Below are 21,073 nucleotides of genomic sequence, written 5' to 3' on the forward strand. Positions count from 1 at the left end.
CAACTACAAATACCTACAGTGGGGAAAAAAAGTATTTAGTCAGCCACCAATTGTGCAAGTTCTCCCACTTAAAAAGATGAGAGAGGCCTGTAATTTTCATCATAGGTACACGTCAGCTATGACAGACAAAATGAGAAAAAAAAATCCAGACAATCACATTGTAGGATTTTTAATTAATTTATTAGCAAATTATGGTGGAAAATAAGTATTTGGTCACCTACAAACAAGCAAGATTTCTGGCTCTCACAGACCTGTAACTTCTTCTTTAAGAGGCTCCTCTGTCCTCCACTCGTTACCTGTATTAATGGCACCTGTTTGAACTTGTTATCAGTATATTCGCAGAGTACGACCCTGCCTCACACAGGAAGCGGCGCAGGTCCTAATCCAGGCACTTGTCATCTCCCGTCTGGATTACTGCAACTCGTTGTTGGCTGGGCTCCCTGCTTGTGCCATTATACCCCTACAACTCATCCAGAACGCCGCAGCCCGTCTGGTGTTCAACCTTCCCAAGTTCTCTCACGTCACCCCGCTCCTCCGCTCTCTCCACTGGCTTCCAGTCGAAGCTCGCATCCGCTACAAGACCATGGTGCTTGCCTATGGAGCTGTGAGGGGAACGGCACCTCCGTACCTTCAGGCTCTGATCAGGCCCTACACCCAAACAAGGGCACTGCGTTCATCCACCTCTGGCCTGCTCGCCTCCCTACCTCTGAGGAAGCACAGTTCCCGCTCAGCCCAGTCAAAACTGTTCGCTGCTCTGGCACCCCAATGGTGGAACAAGCTCCCTCACGACGCCAGGACAGCGGAGTCAATCACCACCTTCCGGAGACACCTGAAACCCCACCTCTTTAAGGAATACCTGGGATAGGATAAAGTAATCCTTCTAACCCCCCCTTAAAAGATTTAGATGCACTATTGTAAAGTGGTTGTTCCACTGGATATTATAAGGTGAATGCACCAATTTGTAAGTCGCTCTGGATAAGAGCGTCTGCTAAATGACTTAAATGTAATGTAAATGTAAATGTAATAAAAGACACCTGTCCACAACCTCAAACAGTCACACTCCAAACTCCACTATGGCCAAGATCAAAGAGCTGTCAAAGGACACCAGAAACAAAATTGTAGACCTGCACCAGGCTGGGAAGACTGAATCTGCAATAGGTAAGCAGCTTGGTTTGAAGAAATCAACTGTAGGAGCAATTATTAGGAAATGGAAGACATACAAGACCACTGATAATCTCCCTCGATCTGGGGCTCCATGCAAGATCTCACCCCGTGGGGTCAAAATTATCACAAGAACGGTGAGCAAAAATCCCAGAACCACACGGGGGACCTAGTGAATGACCTGCAGAGAGCTGGGACCAAAGTAACAAAGCCTACCATCAGTAACACACTACGCCGCCAGGGACTCAAATCCTGCAGTGCCAGACGTGTCCCCCTGCTTAAGCCAGTACATGTCCAGGCCCGTCTGAAGTTTGCTAGAGAGCATTTGGATGATCCAGAAGAGGATTGGGAGAATGTCATATGGTCAGATGAAACCAAAATAGAACTTTTTCGTAAAATCTCAACTCGTCGTGTTTGGAGGACAAAGAATGCTGAGTTGCATCCAAAGAACACCATACCTACTGTGAAGCATGGGGGTGGAAACATCATGCTTTGTGGCTGTTTTTCTGCAAAGGGACCAGGACGACTGATCCGTGTAAAGGAAAGAATGAATGGGGCCATGTATCGTGAGATTTTGAGTGAAAACCTCCTACCATCAGCAAGGGCATTGAAGATGAAACATGGCTGGGTCTTTCAGCATGACAATGATCCCAAACACACCACCCGGGCAACAAAGGAGTGGCTTCGTAAGAAGCATTTCAAGGTCCTGGAGTGGCCTAGCCAGTCTCCAGATCTCAACCCCATAGAAAATCTTTGGAGGGAGTTGAAAGTCAGTGTTGCCCAGCGACAGCCCCAAAACATCATTGCTCTAGAGGAGATCTGCATGGCGGAATGGGCCAAAATATCAGCAACAGTGTGTGAAAACCTTGTGAAAACTTACAGAAAACGTTTGACCTGTGTCATTGCCAACAAAGGGTATATAACAAAGTATTGAGATAGACTTTTGTTATTGACCAAATACTTATTTTCCACCATAATTTGCAAATAAATTCATTAAAAATCCTACAATGTGATTTTCTGGATTTTTTTTCTCATTTTGTCTGTCATCGTTGAAGTGTACCTATGATGAAAATTACAGGCCTCTCATCTTTTTAAGTGTGAGAACTTGCACAATTGGTGGCTGACTAAATACTTTTCTTCCCCACTGTAGGTGTCTGGTTAGACTGTAAACTCTCCTTCCAGACTCACATTAAGCATCTCCAATCCAAAATGAAATCTAGAATCGGCTTCCTATTTGGCAACAAAGTTTCCTTCACTCATGCTGCCAAACATACCTTCGTAAAACTGACTCTCCTATCGATTCTTGACTTCGGCAATGTCATTTACAAAATATCCTCCAACACTCTACTCAGCAAATTGGATATAGTCTATCACAGTGCCATGCGTTTTGTCACCAATGCCCCATATACTACCCACCACTGCGACCTGTATGCTCTCGTTGGCTGGCCCTCACTACATATTCATCGCCACTGGCTCCAGGTCATCTAAAAGTCTTTGCTAGGTAAAGCCCTGCCTTATCTCAGCTCACTGGTCACCATAGCATCACCCACCCGTAGCACGCGCTCCAGCAGGTATATTTCACTGGTCACTCCCAAAGCCAACACTTCCTTTGGCCGCCTTTCCTTCCAGTTCTCTGCTGCCAATGACTGGAACGAATTGCAAAAATCACTGTCTTATATCTCCCTCTCTAACTTTAAGCATCAGCTGTCAGTGCAGCTTTCCGATCACTGTACCTGTACACAGCCAATCTGTAAATAGCACACCCAACTACCTCATCCCCATATTGTTACTTATCCTCTTGTTCTTTTGCACCCCAGTATCTCTACTTGCACATCATCATCTGCACATCTATCACTCCAGTGTTAATGCTAAATTGTAATTATTTCGCCTCCATGGCCTATTTATTGCCTTACCTTACTGCATTTGCACACATTGTACATAGATTTTTCTATTGTGTTATTGACTGTACGTTTGTTTATGTGTAACTCTGTGTTGTTGTTTTTGTCGCACTGCTTTGCTTTATCTTGGCCAGGTTGCAGTTGTAAATGAGAACTTGTTCTCAACTGGCCTACAGTGAGGGGGAAAAACGATTTGATCCCCTGCTGATTTTGTACGTTTGCCCACTGACAAACAAATGATCAGTCTATAATTTTAATGGTAGGTTTATTTGAACAGTGAGAGACAGAATAACAACAAAAAAATCCAGAAAAACGCATGTCAAAAATGTTATAAAATGATTTACATTTTAATGAGGGAAATAAGTATTTGACCCCTCTTCAAAACATGACTTAGTACTTGGTGGCAAAACCCTTCTTGGCAATCACAGAGGTCAGACGTTTCTTGTAGTTGGCCACCAGGTTTGCACACATCTCAAGAGAGATTTTGTCCCACTCCTCTTTGCAGATCTTCTCCAAGTCATTAAGGTTTCGAGGCTGACGTTTGGCAACTCGAACCTTCAGCTCCCTCCACAGATTTTCTATGGGATTAAGGTATGGAGACTGGCTAGGCCACTCCAGGACCTTAATGTGCTTCTTCTTGAGCCAGTCCTTTGTTGCCTTGGCCGTGTGTTTTGGGTCATTGTCATGCTGGAATACCCATCCACAACCCATTTTCAATGCCCTGGCTGAGGGAAGGAGGTTCTCACCCAAGATTTGACGGTACATGGCCCCGTCCATCATCCCTTTGATGCGGTGAAGTTGTCCTGTCCCCTTAGCAGAAAAACACCCCGAAAGCATAATGTTTCCACCTCCATGTTTGCCGGTGGGGATGGTGTTCTTGGGGTCATAGGCAGCATTCCTCCTCCTCCAAACACGGCGAGTTGAGTTGATGCCAAAGAGCTCCATTTTGGTCTCATCTGACCACAACACTTTCACCCAGTTGTCCTCTGAATCATTCAGATGTTCATTGGCAAACTTCAGACGGGCATGTATATGTGCTTTCTTGAGCAGGGGGACCTTGCGGGAGCTGCAGGATTTCAGTCCTTCACGGCGTAGTATGTTACCAATTGTTTTCTTGGTGACTATGGTCCCAGCTGCCCTGAGATCATTGACAAGATCCTCCCGTGTAGTTCTGGGCTGATTCCTCACCGTTCTCATGATCATTGCAACTCCACGAGGTGAGATCTTGCATGGAGCCCCAGACCGAGGGAGATTGACAGTTCTTTTGTGTTTCTTCCATTTGCGAATAATCGCACCAACTGTTGTCACCTTCTCACCAAGCTGCTTAGCGATGGTCTTGTAGCCCATTCCAGCCTTGTGTAGTAGGTCTACAATCTTGTCCCTGACATCCTTGGAGAGCTCTTTGGTCTTGGCCATGGTGGAGAGTTTGGAATCTGATTGATTGATTGCTTCTGTGGACAGGTGTCTTTTATACAGGTAGCAAGCTGAGATTAGGAGCACTCCCTTTAAGAGTGTGCTCCTAATCTCAGCTCGTTACCTGTATAAAAGACACCTGGGAGCCAGAAATCTTTCTGATTGAGAGGGGGTCAAATACTTATTTCCCTCATTAAAATGCAAATCTAGTTATAACATTTTTGACATGCGTTTTCATGTATTTTTTGTTGTTATTCTGTCTCACTCTTCAAATAAGCCTACCATTAAAATTATAGACTGATACTTTCTTTGTCAGTGGGCAAACGTACAAAATCAGCAGGGGATCAAATACTTTTTTCCCTCACTGTACCTGGTTAAATAAAGGTGAAAAATAAAAATCCAGGACCTATATACTAGGTGGTGTCAGAGGAAAGCCCATAAAATTGTCAGAGACACCAGTCACCCAAGTCATAGACTGTTTTCTCTGCTACCGCACGGCAAGCAGTACCGGAGCGCCAAGTCTAGGACCAAAAGGCTCCTTAACAGCTTCTACCTCCAAGCCATCAGACTGCTGAACAACTAATCAAATGGCCACCGGACTATTTACATTGACCCCCCCCCCCCATTTGTTTTGTACACTGCTGTTATTATGTTATTGTGTTACTTTTTATTATTTTTTACTTTAGTTTATTTGGTAAATATTTTCTTAACTCTTCTTGAACTGCACTGTTGGTTAAGGGCATGTAAGTAGGCATTTCATGGTAAGGTCTACACACGTGACAAATAAAGTTTGATTTGATCTGCCAGATTTATCTTACTGTGAACTCTGACCCACTCTTCTCCCCTCTCTAGGTGATCTATCGCGCCCTGTCCCCCTGGCACTCACTGGACCCCTACGGCCCAGCAGCCCAGACTCAGTTGATGGTCACCAACCTGCGGGTGCGTCTGCTGCAGCGCCAGCCTTGCCCCTGCCAGGCTAAAGACCCAGATACCCAGGCACTGCCCACAAACCATTATGCCATCTATGACTTCATCGTCAAGGGCAGCTGCCTCTGCAACGGGCACGCCGAGCACTGTGTGCCTGCCAATGGGTACCGCCCCGCCAGGCAGAGGAGCAATCACGTGGTGAGTAAGGGTGAAGAGCAGCACGAACAACCAATCACAACTGACCACTTATGTCTGTGTCTATTAGCGCTTCTCCAAAAGACTTCAATCATCACATCACACTCTGTTAACAAAAACAGTCAGGGATGTTGTGTATTTCTGTGTTTGTGCTGCCGAATGTTTGTGTGTATGGAGCGGCTTGTGTTTATTCCGGGGGGGTGTGTGTGTGTGTGTGTGTGTGTGTGTGTGTGTGTGTGTGTGTGTGTGTGTGTGTGTGTGTGTGTGTGTGTGTGTGTGTGTGTGTGTGTGTAAATGTGTGTAAATGTGTTATTGTTTCTGGCACTCTCCATTCCCACCACCCCTTGGGTTCTACATCTGTGTAGTGGTGCTTTAATGCGGAGCCTCTAGGCTTTACTGAAGACTATATTTATCCACAGATTTACCTTCCATTACGGGATTATGACTATGAGGAAACCTTAATTATAGTGTACAACGCCATATAGTAGCGTAAACATATTTTTCCCACTGAGAGTAGAAACTGCCAGTGGAATAACATCAGCCTTTCTCATATAGTAAACATTGGAAGCTATAGTCAAACAGTGGTGGGAATGTAATTAAGGATGTTCCACACTGCACTGTGCAATCCACATTTACTGCAAAGTAGAAAATGCACTGCTTCACTGGTGATTTTAGCATGTAAATGTTGGTGGGGCAAACTCAACCCAATTGTTTTGTATTTTTTAGATGCATGCCAGTAAAGCCACTACACTACACAACACTAAACAATACATGAATTGCACTATAACAGTGACAAGCAGTGCCCACAAACTGTTAGCGCCTACATAAAGCTGTACCAACAGCAGAGCTTTCTTTCCAGCACCATGGAATGAATCCTTATCACTTCTACACCTGGTTATCAGCGGAGCCTTGTCTGGCAGCGAAACAATGAATTCAGCCTCATTTACTGCCTTTTAAAAAAAACATAGCTGATGTAGCTGACCCTATTTCCCATCTCCCTATCTCATCTTCCTATCATTTATGCAGCAGCATATAACACATTTTTGGACTCACCTTGTTGTGCGCGGCGGTCCTTCGTTGGCAAATTTTGTCATCAAATAATTTTTTTTACAATTCCGAGTTGGATGACCGTTCAAAATGTATTTTCCCAGTCTGACTTCTCAGTTGCAATGCTTGTGGTTAGCCACTGTCACTGATTCCTTCCAAACAACTCATTGTTGAATTTGCGATTTCGAACTTGTTGTGTAATGTCCCGTGTGGCTCAGTTGGTAGAGCATGGTGTTTGCAATGACAGGGTTGTGGCTTCGATTCCCACGGGGGACCAGTACGGGAATTTTTTTTAATGAAATGTATGCATTCACTACTGTAAGTTGCTCTGGGTAAGAGCATGAGTAAAATGTAATGTTTATGGCCGATGAGCACCGATACAATTTATCTTCATATGACAAGGATTAAAAAGGATTTGCCAGTAGATTGTCTACTTTATTTATGACGATGACTGCTAGCTAAGATTTTGAAAGTAAGACGTTGCCATGATCAGTCCAGTCAAAGCCACTGTAGATATAACGTGATTTGACATCATTTTATCTGACCTTGAGCCTTCTTGGAAGGGCACTTCTAATGTAACTCTATGGCAGCAGCCAAAGGGCTCACATTCTTTATGTCTAGCCATACTAAAGGCTAGTGACAGTGTCCCCATGAGTGACAGAACACTGAACCAATCACGGTGCAATGCTGAGCCAATCACGGTGCAATGCTCCTATTTTCTACTGGCCTGCCCCACCACCACAGAAAGCACTGAGCTAGGCTGAAACACCTGCATTTTGGAGCTGCCTGTTTGTATGCGGCTTTATTAGCTCAATGATATATATATATATATTTTACATTGTTTGCAAACTGATATGTGACACGTATTAATGCCAAAATAACATACAAAACAGTCAAGCCTCCCCCACAATTAAAAAAAAAATTATATATATTTTTTTGGGGGGGACTTGCCTGTTTTGCATGTTATTTTGGCATTAATACGTGTCACATATCAATTTGCAAATATATATATATATATATCTTTTTTTATTATTATTATTTTTTGGTGCAAAATATTTGTGGGGCTCAAAACAGGTGGGGCTCTGCCCTGAATGACGGGTCGCCACTGCACTACTACTGTGTGTGGCTTGTCTATTACAATGAACCATGTTTTCAGTCTCCCCTCTGCTCCTGTCCTACGACAGGTCCATGGGAAGTGTGTGTGTGTGTGTGTTTACTGCATGTGTGTCTATCTGTGTTCCCTATTACAGTAAACATGGCTTTCTCTCTCCCCTGCGGCAGGTCCATGGGAAATGTGTGTGTGTGTTTACTGCATGTGTGTCTATATCTGTGTTCCCTATTACAGTAAACATGGCTTTCTCTCTCCCCTGCGGCAGGTCCATGGGAAATGTGTGTGTGTGTGTTTACTGCATGTGTGTCTATATCTGTGTTCCCTATTACAGTAAACATGGCTTTCTCTCTCCCCTGCGGCAGGTCCATGGGAAATGTGTGTGTGTGTGTTTACTGCATGTGTGTCTATATCTGTGTTCCCTATTACAGTAAACATGGCTTTCTCTCTCCCCTGCGGCAGGTCCATGGGAAATGTGTGTGTAGACACAACACTGCTGGTGACCACTGTGAGCACTGTGTTCCCCTCTACAATGACCAGCCCTGGCAAGCTGCCAACGGCATCATAGGAGCACCTCATGAATGCAAGAGTGAGTCTTACAAGGCCAGGAAGGTCAACCAGCAGAACCACGTACACAACAAGTACATTACCCGATACACACAGCCAGATGTCTTTTTTATTAGTAGTAGTAGTAGTAGTACTCATGTAGAATTCAGTAGGTATATCCTCTTTTACCTATTCAATACTCTCAAAGGGATCTGTCTTTTTGTTGTTGTTGAAACATTCACATTCAGAAATGACCCCTTGATGCAAATGTTAATGAAACCTAGTATCTTTACTTTACCTTTGAGCGAAAGGAAGCAATGGGAAAACAGAAATGCTTTGAAGGTGGTATTCTGACTTGAGATCTTTGCACTTAACTCAAACATGTTGTACAAGTCTCCCATTGACGTCAATAATGATTTACATGAAAGTCAGAGTTTTGCACGCTTATCTTAGGAGCTTCCTTCTCTCTTTTACAGAGTGCAAGTGTAACGGCCATGCAGATAGCTGTCACTTTGACCGTGGTGTGTGGCTGGCATCGGGACGGCGTAGTGGGAGTGTGTGTGACGCCTGCCGCCACAACACAGAGGGCAGACACTGCCAGAGCTGCCGTCGAGGGTTCTACAGACACCCCAGCAGACCTAACTCTGCCGCTGACTCCTGCACACGTAAGAGAATAAATACCCTCTGCCTGTCCAGATAGCAGGGAACAGAGGTCAAATCATTCAGATAGCAGGGAACAGAGGTCAAATCATTCAGATAGCGGGGAACAGAGGTCAAATCATTCAGATAGCAGGGAACAGAGGTCAAATCATTCAGATAGCAGGGAACAAGAGGTCAAATCATTCAGATAGCGGGGAACAAGAGGTCAAATCATTCAGATAGCAGGGAACAGAGGTCAAATCATTCAGATAGCAGGGAACAGAGGTCAAATCATTCAGATAGCAGGGAACAAGAGGTCAAATCATTCAGATAGCGGGGAACAGAGGTCAAATCATTCAGATAGCAGGGAACAGAGGTCAAATCATTCAGATAGCAGGGATCAGAGGTCAAATCATTCAGATAGCAGGGAACAGAGGTCAAATCATTCAGATAGCAGGGAACAGAGGTCAAATCATTCAGATAGCAGGGATCAGAGGTCAAATCATTCAGATAGCAGGGAACAGAGGTCAAATCATAGATATGTGTTTTTGGTTGTTGAATCAATTAGATCATGCCCATCTTATTTTGGCCAACTTTGTGATCCTGCTTTGTACTATACCCCTCAGACCATAGTAACAACATGGTAACAACATAGTAACAACACGCTAGCAACATAGTAACAACATAGTAACGTAGTAACAACAAAGTAACAACATAGTACCAATGTTGTAATAACGTAGTAACAACATAGTAACAACAAACTAACAACGTAGTAACAACAAACTAACAACGTAGTAACAACATAGTAACAATAAACTAACAACATAGTAACAACATAGTAACGTAGTAACAACATAGTAACAACATACTAACAACCTAGTAACAATGTAGTAACAACAAACTAATAACGTAGTAACAACATAGTAACGTAGTAACAACAAACTAACAACCTAGTAACAACGTAGTAACAACAAACTAACAACCTAGTAACAACGTAGTAACAACAAACTAACAACGTAGTAACAACATAGTAACAACAAACTAACAACGTAGTAACAACATAGTAACAACAAACTAATAACGTAGTAACAACATAGTAACAACAAACTAACAACAAACTAACAACCTAGTAACGTAGTAACAACAAACTAATAACATAGTAACAACATAGTAACAACAAACTAATAACGTAGTAACAACAAACTAACAACGTAGTAACAACAAACTAACAACGTAGTAACAACATAGTAACAACAAACTAACAACAAACTAACAACATAGTAACGTAGTAACAACAAAGTAATAACGTAGTAACAACATAGTAACAACATACTAACAACGTAGTAACAACAAAGTAATAACGTAGTAACAACATAGTAACAACATACTAACAACGTAGTAACAACATAGTAACAACATAGTAACAACAAACTAACAACGTAGTAACAACAAACTAACAACGTAGTAACAACATAGTAACAATAAACTAACAACATAGTAACAACAAACTAACAACGTAGTAACAACGTAGTAACAACAAACTAACAACCTAGTAACAACGTAGTAACAACAAACTAACAACGTAGTAACAACGTAGTAACAACAAACTAACAACGTAGTAACAACATAGTAACAACAAACTAACAACGTAGTAACAACATAGTAACAACAAACTAACAACAAACTAACAACCTAGTAACGTAGTAACAACAAACTAACAACAAACTAACAACCTAGTAACGTAGTAACAACAAACTAATAACATAGTAACAACATAGTAACAACAAACTAATAACGTAGTAACAACAAACTAACAACGTAGTAACAACAAACTAACAACGTGGTAACAACATAGTAACAACAAACTAACAACAAACTAACAACATAGTAACGTAGTAAGAACAAAGTAATAACGTAGTAACAACATAGTAACAACATACTAACAACGTAGTAACAACATACTAACAACGTAGTAACAACAAACTAACAACGTAGTAACAACATAGTAACAACAAACTAACAACATAGTAACAACAAACTAACAACGTAGTAACAACAAACTAACAACGTAGTAACAACATAGTAACAACAAACTAACAACGTAGTAAAAACAAACTAACAACCTAGTAACAACATAGTAACAACAAACTAACAACGTAGTAACAACATAGTAACAACAAACTAACAACGTAGTAACAACAAACTAACAACGTAGTAACAACATAGTAACAACAAACTAACAACGTAGTAAAAACAAACTAACAACGTAGTAACAACATAGTAACAACATAGTAACAACGTAGTAACAACAAACTAACAACGTAGTAACAACATAGTAACGTAGTAACAACAAAGTAACGTAGTAACAACAAAGTAACAACATAGTACCAATGTTGTAATAACGTAGTAACAACATAGTAACAACAAACTAACAACGTAGTAACAACAAACTAATAACGTAGTAACAACATAGTAACAATAAACTAACAACATAGTAACAACATAGTAACGTAGTAACAACATAGTAACAACATACTAACAACCTAGTAACAATGTAGTAACAACAAACTAACAACGTAGTAACAACATAGTAACGTAGTAACAACATAGTAACAACAAACTAACAACCTAGTAACAACGTAGTAACAACAAACTAACAACCTAGTAACAACGTAGTAACAACAAACTAACAACGTAGTAACAACATAGTAACAACAAACTAACAACGTAGTAACAACATAGTAACAACAAACTAATAACGTAGTAACAACATAGTAACAACAAACTAACAACAAACTAACAACCTAGTAACGTAGTAACAACAAACTAATAACATAGTAACAACATAGTAACAACAAACTAATAACGTAGTAACAACAAACAACAAACTAACATAGTAGTAACAACAAACTAACAACGTAGTAACAACATAGTAACAACAAACTAACAACGTAGTAACAACATACTAACAACGTAGTAACAACAAACTAACAACGTAGTAACAACATAGTAACGTAGTAACAACAAAGTAATAACGTAGTAACAACATAGTAACAACATACTAACAACGTAGTAACAACATACTAACAACGTAGTAACAACAAACTAACAACGTAGTAACAACATAGTAACAACAAACTAACAACGTAGTAACAACAAACTAACAACGTAGTAACAACAAACTAATAACGTAGTAACAACAAACTAACAACGTAGTAACAACATAGTAACGTAGTAACAACAAAGTAACAACATAGTACCAATGTTGTAATAACGTAGTAACAACATAGTAACAACAAACTAATAACGTAGTAACAACATAGTAACAACAAACTAATAATGTAGTAACAACATAGTAACAACAAACTAAAAACAAACTAACAACGTAGTAACAACAAACTAACAACCTAGTAACAACATAGTAACAACAAACTAACAACGTAGTAACAACAAACTAACAACCTAGTAACAACGTAGTAACAACAAACTAATAACGTAGTAACAACATAGTAACAACAAACTAACAACGTAGTAACAACATAGTAACAACAAACTAATAACGTAGTAACAACATAGTAACAACAAACTAATAACATAGTAACAACATAGTAACAACAAACTAACAACATAGTAACAACAAACTAATAACGTAGTAACAACAAACTAACAACGTAGTAACAACATAGTAACAACAAACTAACAACATAGTAACAACAAACTATCAACGTAGTAACAACAAACTAACAACGTAGTAACAACATAGTAACAACAAACTAACAACGTAGTAACAACAAACTAACAACGTAGTAACAACAAACTAACAACGTAGTAACAACAAACTAACAACGTAGTAACAACATAGTAACGTAGTAACAACAAAGTAACAACATAGTACCAATGTTGTAATAACGTAGTAACAACATAGTAACAACAAACTAACAACGTAGTAACAACAAACTAATAACGTAGTAACAACGTAGTAACAACAAACTAACAACGTAGTAACAACATAGTAACGTAGTAACAACATAGTAACGTAGTAACAACAAAGTAACAACATAGTACCAATGTTGTAATAACGTAGTAACAACATAGTAACAACAAACTAATAACGTAGTAACAACAAACTAACAACGTAGTAACAACGTAGTAACAACAAACTAACAACGTAGTAACAACATAGTAACGTAGTAACAACATAGTAACGTAGTAACAACAAAGTAACAACATAGTACCAATGTTGTAATAACGTAGTAACAACATAGTAACAACAAACTAACAACATAGTAACAACAAACTAATAACGTAGTAACAACATAGTAACAACAAACTAATAACGTAGTAACAACAAACTAACAACGTAGTAACAACAAACTAACAACGTAGTAACAACATAGTAACAACAAACTAATAACGTAGTAACAACATAGTAACAAAAAACTAACAACATAGTAACAACAAACTAATAACGTAGTAACAACAAACTAACAACGTAGTAACAACATAGTAACAACAAACTAACAACATAGTAACAACAAACTAACAACGTAGTAACAACTTAGTAACAACAAACTAACAACGTAGTAACAACAAACTAACAACGTAGTAACAACATAGTAACGTAGTAACAACAAAGTAACGTAGTAACAACAAAGTAACAACATAGTACCAATGTTGTAATAACGTAGTAACAACATAGTAACAACAAACTAACAACGTAGTAACAACAAACTAATAACGTAGTAACAACGTAGTAACAACAAACTAACAACGTAGTAACAACATAGTAACGTAGTAACAACATAGTAACGTAGTAACAACATAGTACCAATGTTGTAATAACGTAGTAACAACATAGTAACAACAAACTAATAACGTAGTAACAACATAGTAACAACAAACTAACAACATAGTAACAACAAACTAACAACGTAGTAACAACAAACTAACAACGTAGTAACAACATAGTAACAACAAACTAACAACGTAGTAACAACAAACTAACAACGTAGTAACAACAAACTAACAACGTAGTAACAACAAACTAACAACGTAGTAACAACAAAGTAACGTAGTAACAACAAAGTAACAACATAGTACCAATGTTGTAATAACGTAGTAACAACATAGTAACAACAAACTAATAACGTAGTAACAACATAGTAACAACAAACTAATAACGTAGTAACAACAAACTAAAAAAAACTAACAACGTAGTAACAACAAACTAACAACGTAGTAACAACAAACTAACAACGTAGTAACAACAAACTAATAACGTAGTAACAACGTAGTAACAACAAACTAACAACGTAGTAACAACATGGTAACGTAGTAACAACATAGTAACAACAAACTAACAACGTAGTAACAACGTAGTAACAACAAACTAACAACGTAGTAACAACATAGTAACGTAGTAACAACATAGTAACGTAGTAACAACAAAGTAACAACATAGTACCAATGTTGTAATAACGTAGTAACAACATAGTAACAACAAACTAATAACGTAGTAACAACATAGTAACAACAAACTAATAACGTAGTAACAACAAACTAAAAAAAACTAACAACGTAGTAACAACAAACTAACAACGTAGTAACAACAAACTAATAACGTAGTAACAACATAGTAACAACAAACTAACAACCTAGTAACAACAAACTAACAACCTAGTAACAACATACTAACAACCTAGTAACAAAATAGTAACAACAAACTAGCAATGTAGTACTAACGTAGTACCAACATTGTAATAACGTAGTACCAATGTTGTAATAACGTAGTACCAACGTTGGAATCACGTAGTAACAACGTAGTAACAACAAAGTGAAAACGTAGTACCAACGTAGTAATAACGTAGTACCAACGTAGTAATAAACAACGTAGTAACAACGTAGTAACAACGTAGTAACAACGTAGTAACAACGTAGTAACAACGTAGTACCAACGTAGTACCAACATAGTAACAACAAAGTAATAACGTAGTAACAACAAACTAACAACCTAGTAACAACAAAGTAATAACGTAGTAACAACAGTGGTTCTATACAGGATGTCTGAATAGAACCACTGCGATGACAATGCCAACTATGGTATTGCCAACTTATACAATACTGATTCCTTGAATACTTTTCAGTGTAGGACTAGAAGATCGACCACATCTTTGAGGAATGTGACAGTAATTGAAAACAATAGATGAGTTTCCCATGCTCCATGCGAGGCACATTTTTCCCATTCCTGTCCCTTTCCCCAGGCAGCCTCTTTCGCTTCGGCCTTTTAAAGAACAAACAAACTGTGTTTGAGAGAAAGAGAAACACAAGTGTGCTCACACACAGGCACGCATACACACACACATACACACACACATACACACACACATACACACATACATACACGCATACATACACACATACACACACACATACACACATACATACACGCATACATACACACATACACACATACATACACACACAGATACTCTACACACACACATACATACACACATACATACACACACAGATACTGTACATACACACATACATACACACATACATACACACACAGATACTGTACATACACACATACATACACACATACATACACACACACACACACACAGATACTCTACACACACACATACATACACACATACATACACACACAGATACTGTACATACACACATACATACACACATACATACACACACACACAGATACATACACACAGATACATACACACACACACACATACACACACACACACATACACACAGATACATACACACATACATACACGCATACATACACACACACATACACACACACATACACACAGATACATACACACATACATACACACAAATACATACACACACACATACACACAGATACATACACACATACATACACGCATACATACACACACAGATACTCTACATACACACACACAGATACTCTACACACACACACATACACACAGATACATACACACATACATACACGCATACATACACACACAGATACTCTACACACACACATACATACACACATACATACACACACAGATACTGTACATACACACATACATACAAACATACATACACACACAGATACTGTACATACACACATACATACACACACAGATACTCTACACACACATATACACACACACAAATCCTATCCTTCATCAGGGGAGTCCATCAACTAGAAAAATGACAGTGTGGAGGGAGAATTATTTACTTTTTGCTTTTACAGTAGTGTGTTTTAACAGTAGTGTGTTTTTACAGTAGTGTGTTTTTACAGTAGTGTGTTTTAACAGTAGTGTGTTTTTACAGTAGTGTGTTTTTACAGTAGTGTGTTTTTACAGTAGTGTGTTTTTACAGTTGTGTGTTTTTACAGTAGTAGTGTGTTTTAACAGTAGTGTGTTTTAACAGTAGTGTGTTTTTACAGTAGTGTGTTTTTACAGTAGTGTGTTTTTACAGTAGTGTGTTTTAACAGTAGTGTGTTTTTACAGTAGTGTGTTTTTACAGTAGTGTGTTTTTACAGTAGTAGTGTTTTTACAGTAGTAGTGTGTTTTAACAGTAGTGTGTTTTTACAGTTGTGTGTGTGATATATCCTCAGGGTTAAATCCTCCCTCCCTCCTGTCCTGTCGCCGTCTCGCCACTTATGGAGTTTGTTTCTCTAGTTTATAGGGAGTGTACAACATGCGTGTGTGTGTGTGTGTGTGTGTGTGTGTGTGTGTGTGTGTGTGTGTGTGTGTGTGTGTGTGTGTGTGTGTGTGTGTGTGTGTGTGTGTGTGTGTGTGTTCATGGGTTGGTGTGTGTGTGTGTGTGTGTGTGTGTGTGTGTGTGTGTGTGTGGGTTCATGTGTGTGTGTGTGTGTGTGTGTGTGTGTGTGTGTGTGTGTGTGTGTGTGTGTGTGTGTGGGTTCATGTGTGTGTGTGTGTGGTGTGTGTGTTCGTGTGTGTGTGTTTGTGCTGTTGTTTTGTCTGGGACGTATGGAATGGACGGAGCATTTTGTTTCTGAATAAGGTCAAGAAACCTTTCCCGAAGGCGACTGGATACAATGGTAGGAATGTGCTAAACTCTCCCTCTCTGATCTGTTCTGTTTGTCCCTCCTCTTACCCCATACCAACAGCATGCGCCTGCCACCCTGTAGGGTCTAGACCCGCGATCTCAGGTGGCCAGGACCTCTGTAACCCTAGCAACGGGGCATGCACCTGCAGATCGGGCGTGGGCGGTCCTCTCTGTGACAGATGCATTGTAGGGTTCTGGGGCTTCCATGGTTACGGGTGCAGACCGTGTGACTGTACAGGGGGGGACTGTGACCCCTACACTGGGGACTGCTTGTCTGGGTAAGTGTCTATGGATTCATATAGTAGGCTGCGTTCCAAATAGCACCCTATATTCTCTATTGGCCCTGTTCAAATGTATAGTGAGCCATATGAGACACAGCCTATGCATATTCACTAGTGATTTTAGTTTACTGTAACTCACCTGAAAGTCTCTCATTGACATCAATGAATAATTCATCAGACCCTTAATGAAGTAGTCTCCTCTACCCAGACGGCTCTCTCTGTGGTGTAGTCTCCTCTACCCAGACGGCTCTCTCTGTGGTGTAGTCTCCTCTCTCTATGGTGTAGTCTCCTCTCTCTGTGGTGTAGTCTCCTCTCTCTGTGGTGTAGTCTCCTCTCTCTATGGTGTAGTCTCCTCTCTCTGGGGTGTAGTCTCCTCTCTCTGTGGTGTAGTCTCCTCTCTCTGTGGTGTAGTCTCCTCTCTCTATGGTGTAGTCTCCGCTCTCTGTGGTGTAGTCTCCTCTCTCTGTGGTGTAGTCTCCTCTCTCTGTGTTGTAGTCTCCTCTCTCTATGGTGTAGTCTCCTCTCTCTGTGGTGTAGTCTCCTCTCTCTATGGTGTAGTCTCCTCTCTCTGTGGTGTAGTCTCCTCTCTCTATGGTGTAGTCTCCTCTCTCTGTGGTGTAGTCTCCTCTCTCTGTGGTGTAGTCTCCTCTCTCTGGGGTGCAGTCTCCTCTACCCAGACGGCTCTCTCTGTGGTATAGTCTCCTCTACCCAGACGGCTCTCTCTGTGGTGTAGTCTCCTCTCTCTGTGGTGTAGTCTCCTCTCTCTGTGGTGTAATCTCCTCTCTCTGTGGTGTAGTCTCCTCTCTCTGGGGTGTAGTCTCCTCTCTCTGGGGTGTAGTCTCCTCTCTCTGTGGTGTAGTCTCCTCTCTCTGTGGTGTAGTCCCCTCTCTCTGTGGTGTAGTCTCCTCTCTCTGTGGTGTAGTCTCCTCTCTCTATGGTGTAGTCTCCGCTCTCTGTGGTGTAGTCTCCTCTCTCTATGGTGTAGTCTCCTCTCTCTGTGGTGTAGTCTCCTCTCTCTATGGTGTAGTCTTCTCTCTCTGTGGTGTAGTCTCCTCTCTCTGTGGTGTAGTCTCCTCTCTCTGGGGTGCAGTCTCCTCTACCCAGACGGCTCTCTCTGTGGTGTAGTCTCCTCTCTCTGTGGTGTAGTCTCCTCTCTCTGTGGTGTAATCTCCTCTCTCTGTGGTGTAGTCTCCTCTCTCTGGGGTGTAGTCTCCTCTCTCTGGGGTGTAGTCTCCTCTCTCTGTGGTGTAGTCTCCTCTCTCTGGGGTGTAGTCTCCTCTCTCTGGGGTGTAGTCTCCTCTCTCTGTGGTGTAGTCTCCTCTCTCTGTGGTGTAGTCTCCTCTCTCTGTGGTGTAGTCTCCTCTCTCTGTGGTGTAGTCTCCTCTCTCTATGGTGTAGTCTCCGCTCTCTGTGGTGTAGTCTCCTCTCTCTATGGTGTAGTCTCCTCTCTCTGTGGTGTAGTCTCCTCTCTCTATGGTGTAGTCTTCTCTCTCTGTGGTGTAGTCTCCTCTCTCTGTGGTGTAGTCTCCTCTCTCTGGGGTGTAGTCTCCTCTACCCAGATGGCTCTCTGTGTGGTGTAGTCTCCTCTCTCTGGGGTGTAGTCTCCTCTCTCTGGGGTGTAGTCTCCTCTACCCAGATGGCTCTCTGTGTGGTAGCAATTGAACCTGGGGATGACGTTATTAATGGAGTAGTGTTTATCTTAATTCAAGTAAAGTATGTAGAGGTGTATTCATCGATTGTATGGCTAGCAGTGCTATGTTTGACCAGAGTTTTCTCTGTGATATTTTGTGATGTGTTGTGATGTGATGTGTTGTGATGTGTTGTGTTGTGTTGCGATGTGTTGTGATGTGATGTGTTGTGATGTGTTGTTGTGATGTGTTGTGATGTGTTGTGATGTGATGTGTTGTGATGTGTTGTGATGTGTTGTGATGTGTTGTGATGTGTTGTGATGTGTTGTGATGTGATGTGTTGTGATGTGTTGTGATGTGTTGTGATGTGTTGTGTTGTGTTGCGATGTGTTGTGATGTGATGTGTTGTGATGTGTTGTTGTGATGTGTTGTGATGTGTTGTGATGTGTTGTGTTGTGATGTGTTGTGATGTGTTGTGTTGTGATGTGATGTGTTGTGTTGTTGTGATGTGTTGTGATGTGTTGTGTTGTGATGTGATGTGTTGTGATGTGTTGTGATGTGTTGTTGTGATGTGTTGTGATGTGTTGTTATGTTGTGTTGTTGTGATGTGTTGTGATGTGTTGTTATGTTGTGTTGTTGTGTTGTGATGTGTTGTGATGTGTTGTGATGTGTTGTTGTGATGTGATGTGTTGTGTTGTGTTGCGATGTGTTGTGATGTGATGTGTTGTGATGTGTTGTTGTGATGTGTTGTGATGTGTTGTGATGTGTTGTGTTGTGATGTGTTGTGATGTGTTGTGTTGTGATGTGATGTGTTGTGTTGTTGTGATGTGTTGTGATGTGTTGTGTTGTGATGTGATGTGTTGTGATGTGTTGTGATGTGTTGTTGTGATGTGTTGTGATGTGTTGTTATGTTGTGTTGTTGTGATGTGTTGTGATGTGTTGTTATGTTGTGTTGTTGTGTTGTGATGTGTTGTGATGTTGTGTTGTGATGTGTTGTGTTGTGATGTGTTGTGATGTGTTGTTGTGATGTGTTGTGATGTGTTGTGTTGTGATGTGTTGTGTTGTGATGTGTTGTGTTGTGATGTGATGTGTTGTGATGTGTTGTTGTGATGTGTTGTTGTGTTGTGTTGTGATGTGTTGTGTTGTGATGTGATGTGTTGTGTTGTTGTGATGTGTTGTGTTGTGTTGTGTTGTGATGTGTTGTTGTGTTGTGATGTGATGTGTTGTGATGTGTTGTGTTGTGATGTGTTGTGTTGTGATGTGTTGTGTTGTGATGTGTTGTGATGTGTTTTGTTGTGATGTGTTGTGTTGTGATGTGTTGTTGTGATGTGTTGTGATGTGTTGTGTTGTGTTACAGATCAGATCTGGACGTGTACTATACAGGAGGTGACAGACACATACACAGAGAACCTAGCAGTAGTGAGCTAGCAACACCGTTTAGGGTGGAGGAGCTGTTCTCTGCACTGCACCACTCTGGTGAGTCATGGGTTATACACAAAAGCATGGGTACGCATGTAGGCACGCACACATGAAGAAAAGCAGACACACTCACACACACACACACACATCTATACACACACACATCTATACACACACACACACACACACACACACGGATATATAATGTATAAGCGTAATGTACTGTACATGTTCTTTTTTCCCCTGTCTTTCCAGAGAAATGTCAATGTAAGGTGATGACTATAGGCAGCCCCAAACTCTTCTGTGCCAATGAGTATGACTACGGTAGGTGGGACATACAGTAATATTAAGAAAGATACACATGGGAAAAGTTCCTGGGAAAACAATAATATTAATCATAGCATTATCCATGCATGCTAAAAAGCCAAATGTCTTAATTTGTCTCCTATGGATCCACCTGGTGTTGTACTCTTCTTTGTCTGAGAACTTTACAAGATATGAAAAGACTCTTAAACAATAGGAGAACATAAAGCAGAGTTGGTTGTAGATGAAAAGGAGATGTTTGAGGTTAACCACTCCTATGTTAGCCAACTCCCATGGGCCTGCTATGCATAACGACGACCACAGAAGTTGGCTATAGAGCACAAAGAAATGTGGGACCAGGCTGTAGTGAACGATGCCATCAGAATTGAAAAGGAAATCCCCCCCCACCTGTTTGCACTGGCA

General features: G+C 40.6%; 1 protein-coding gene across 1 annotated transcript in view; it reads left to right on the plus strand.

Annotated features, from left to right (window-relative positions):
* The window catches only part of LOC106561694 (netrin-4), a 48,979-nt gene that overhangs the window by 17,251 nt on the left and 10,655 nt on the right, over positions 1-21,073 (plus strand). Inside the window, exons 3-8 of the mRNA XM_045688490.2 lie at positions 5,325-5,597; positions 8,212-8,338; positions 8,772-8,960; positions 17,081-17,297; positions 20,286-20,404; positions 20,603-20,671. Of these exons, the coding sequence (XP_045544446.2) occupies positions 5,325-5,597; positions 8,212-8,338; positions 8,772-8,960; positions 17,081-17,297; positions 20,286-20,404; positions 20,603-20,671 (994 nt within the window). The remainder of the gene's footprint in view (positions 1-5,324; positions 5,598-8,211; positions 8,339-8,771; positions 8,961-17,080; positions 17,298-20,285; positions 20,405-20,602; positions 20,672-21,073) is intronic.

Source organism: Salmo salar, chromosome 10 (assembly GCF_965601325.2).
Source record: "Salmo salar chromosome 10, fSalSal1, whole genome shotgun sequence".
NCBI lineage: Eukaryota > Metazoa > Chordata > Actinopteri > Salmoniformes > Salmonidae > Salmo > Salmo salar.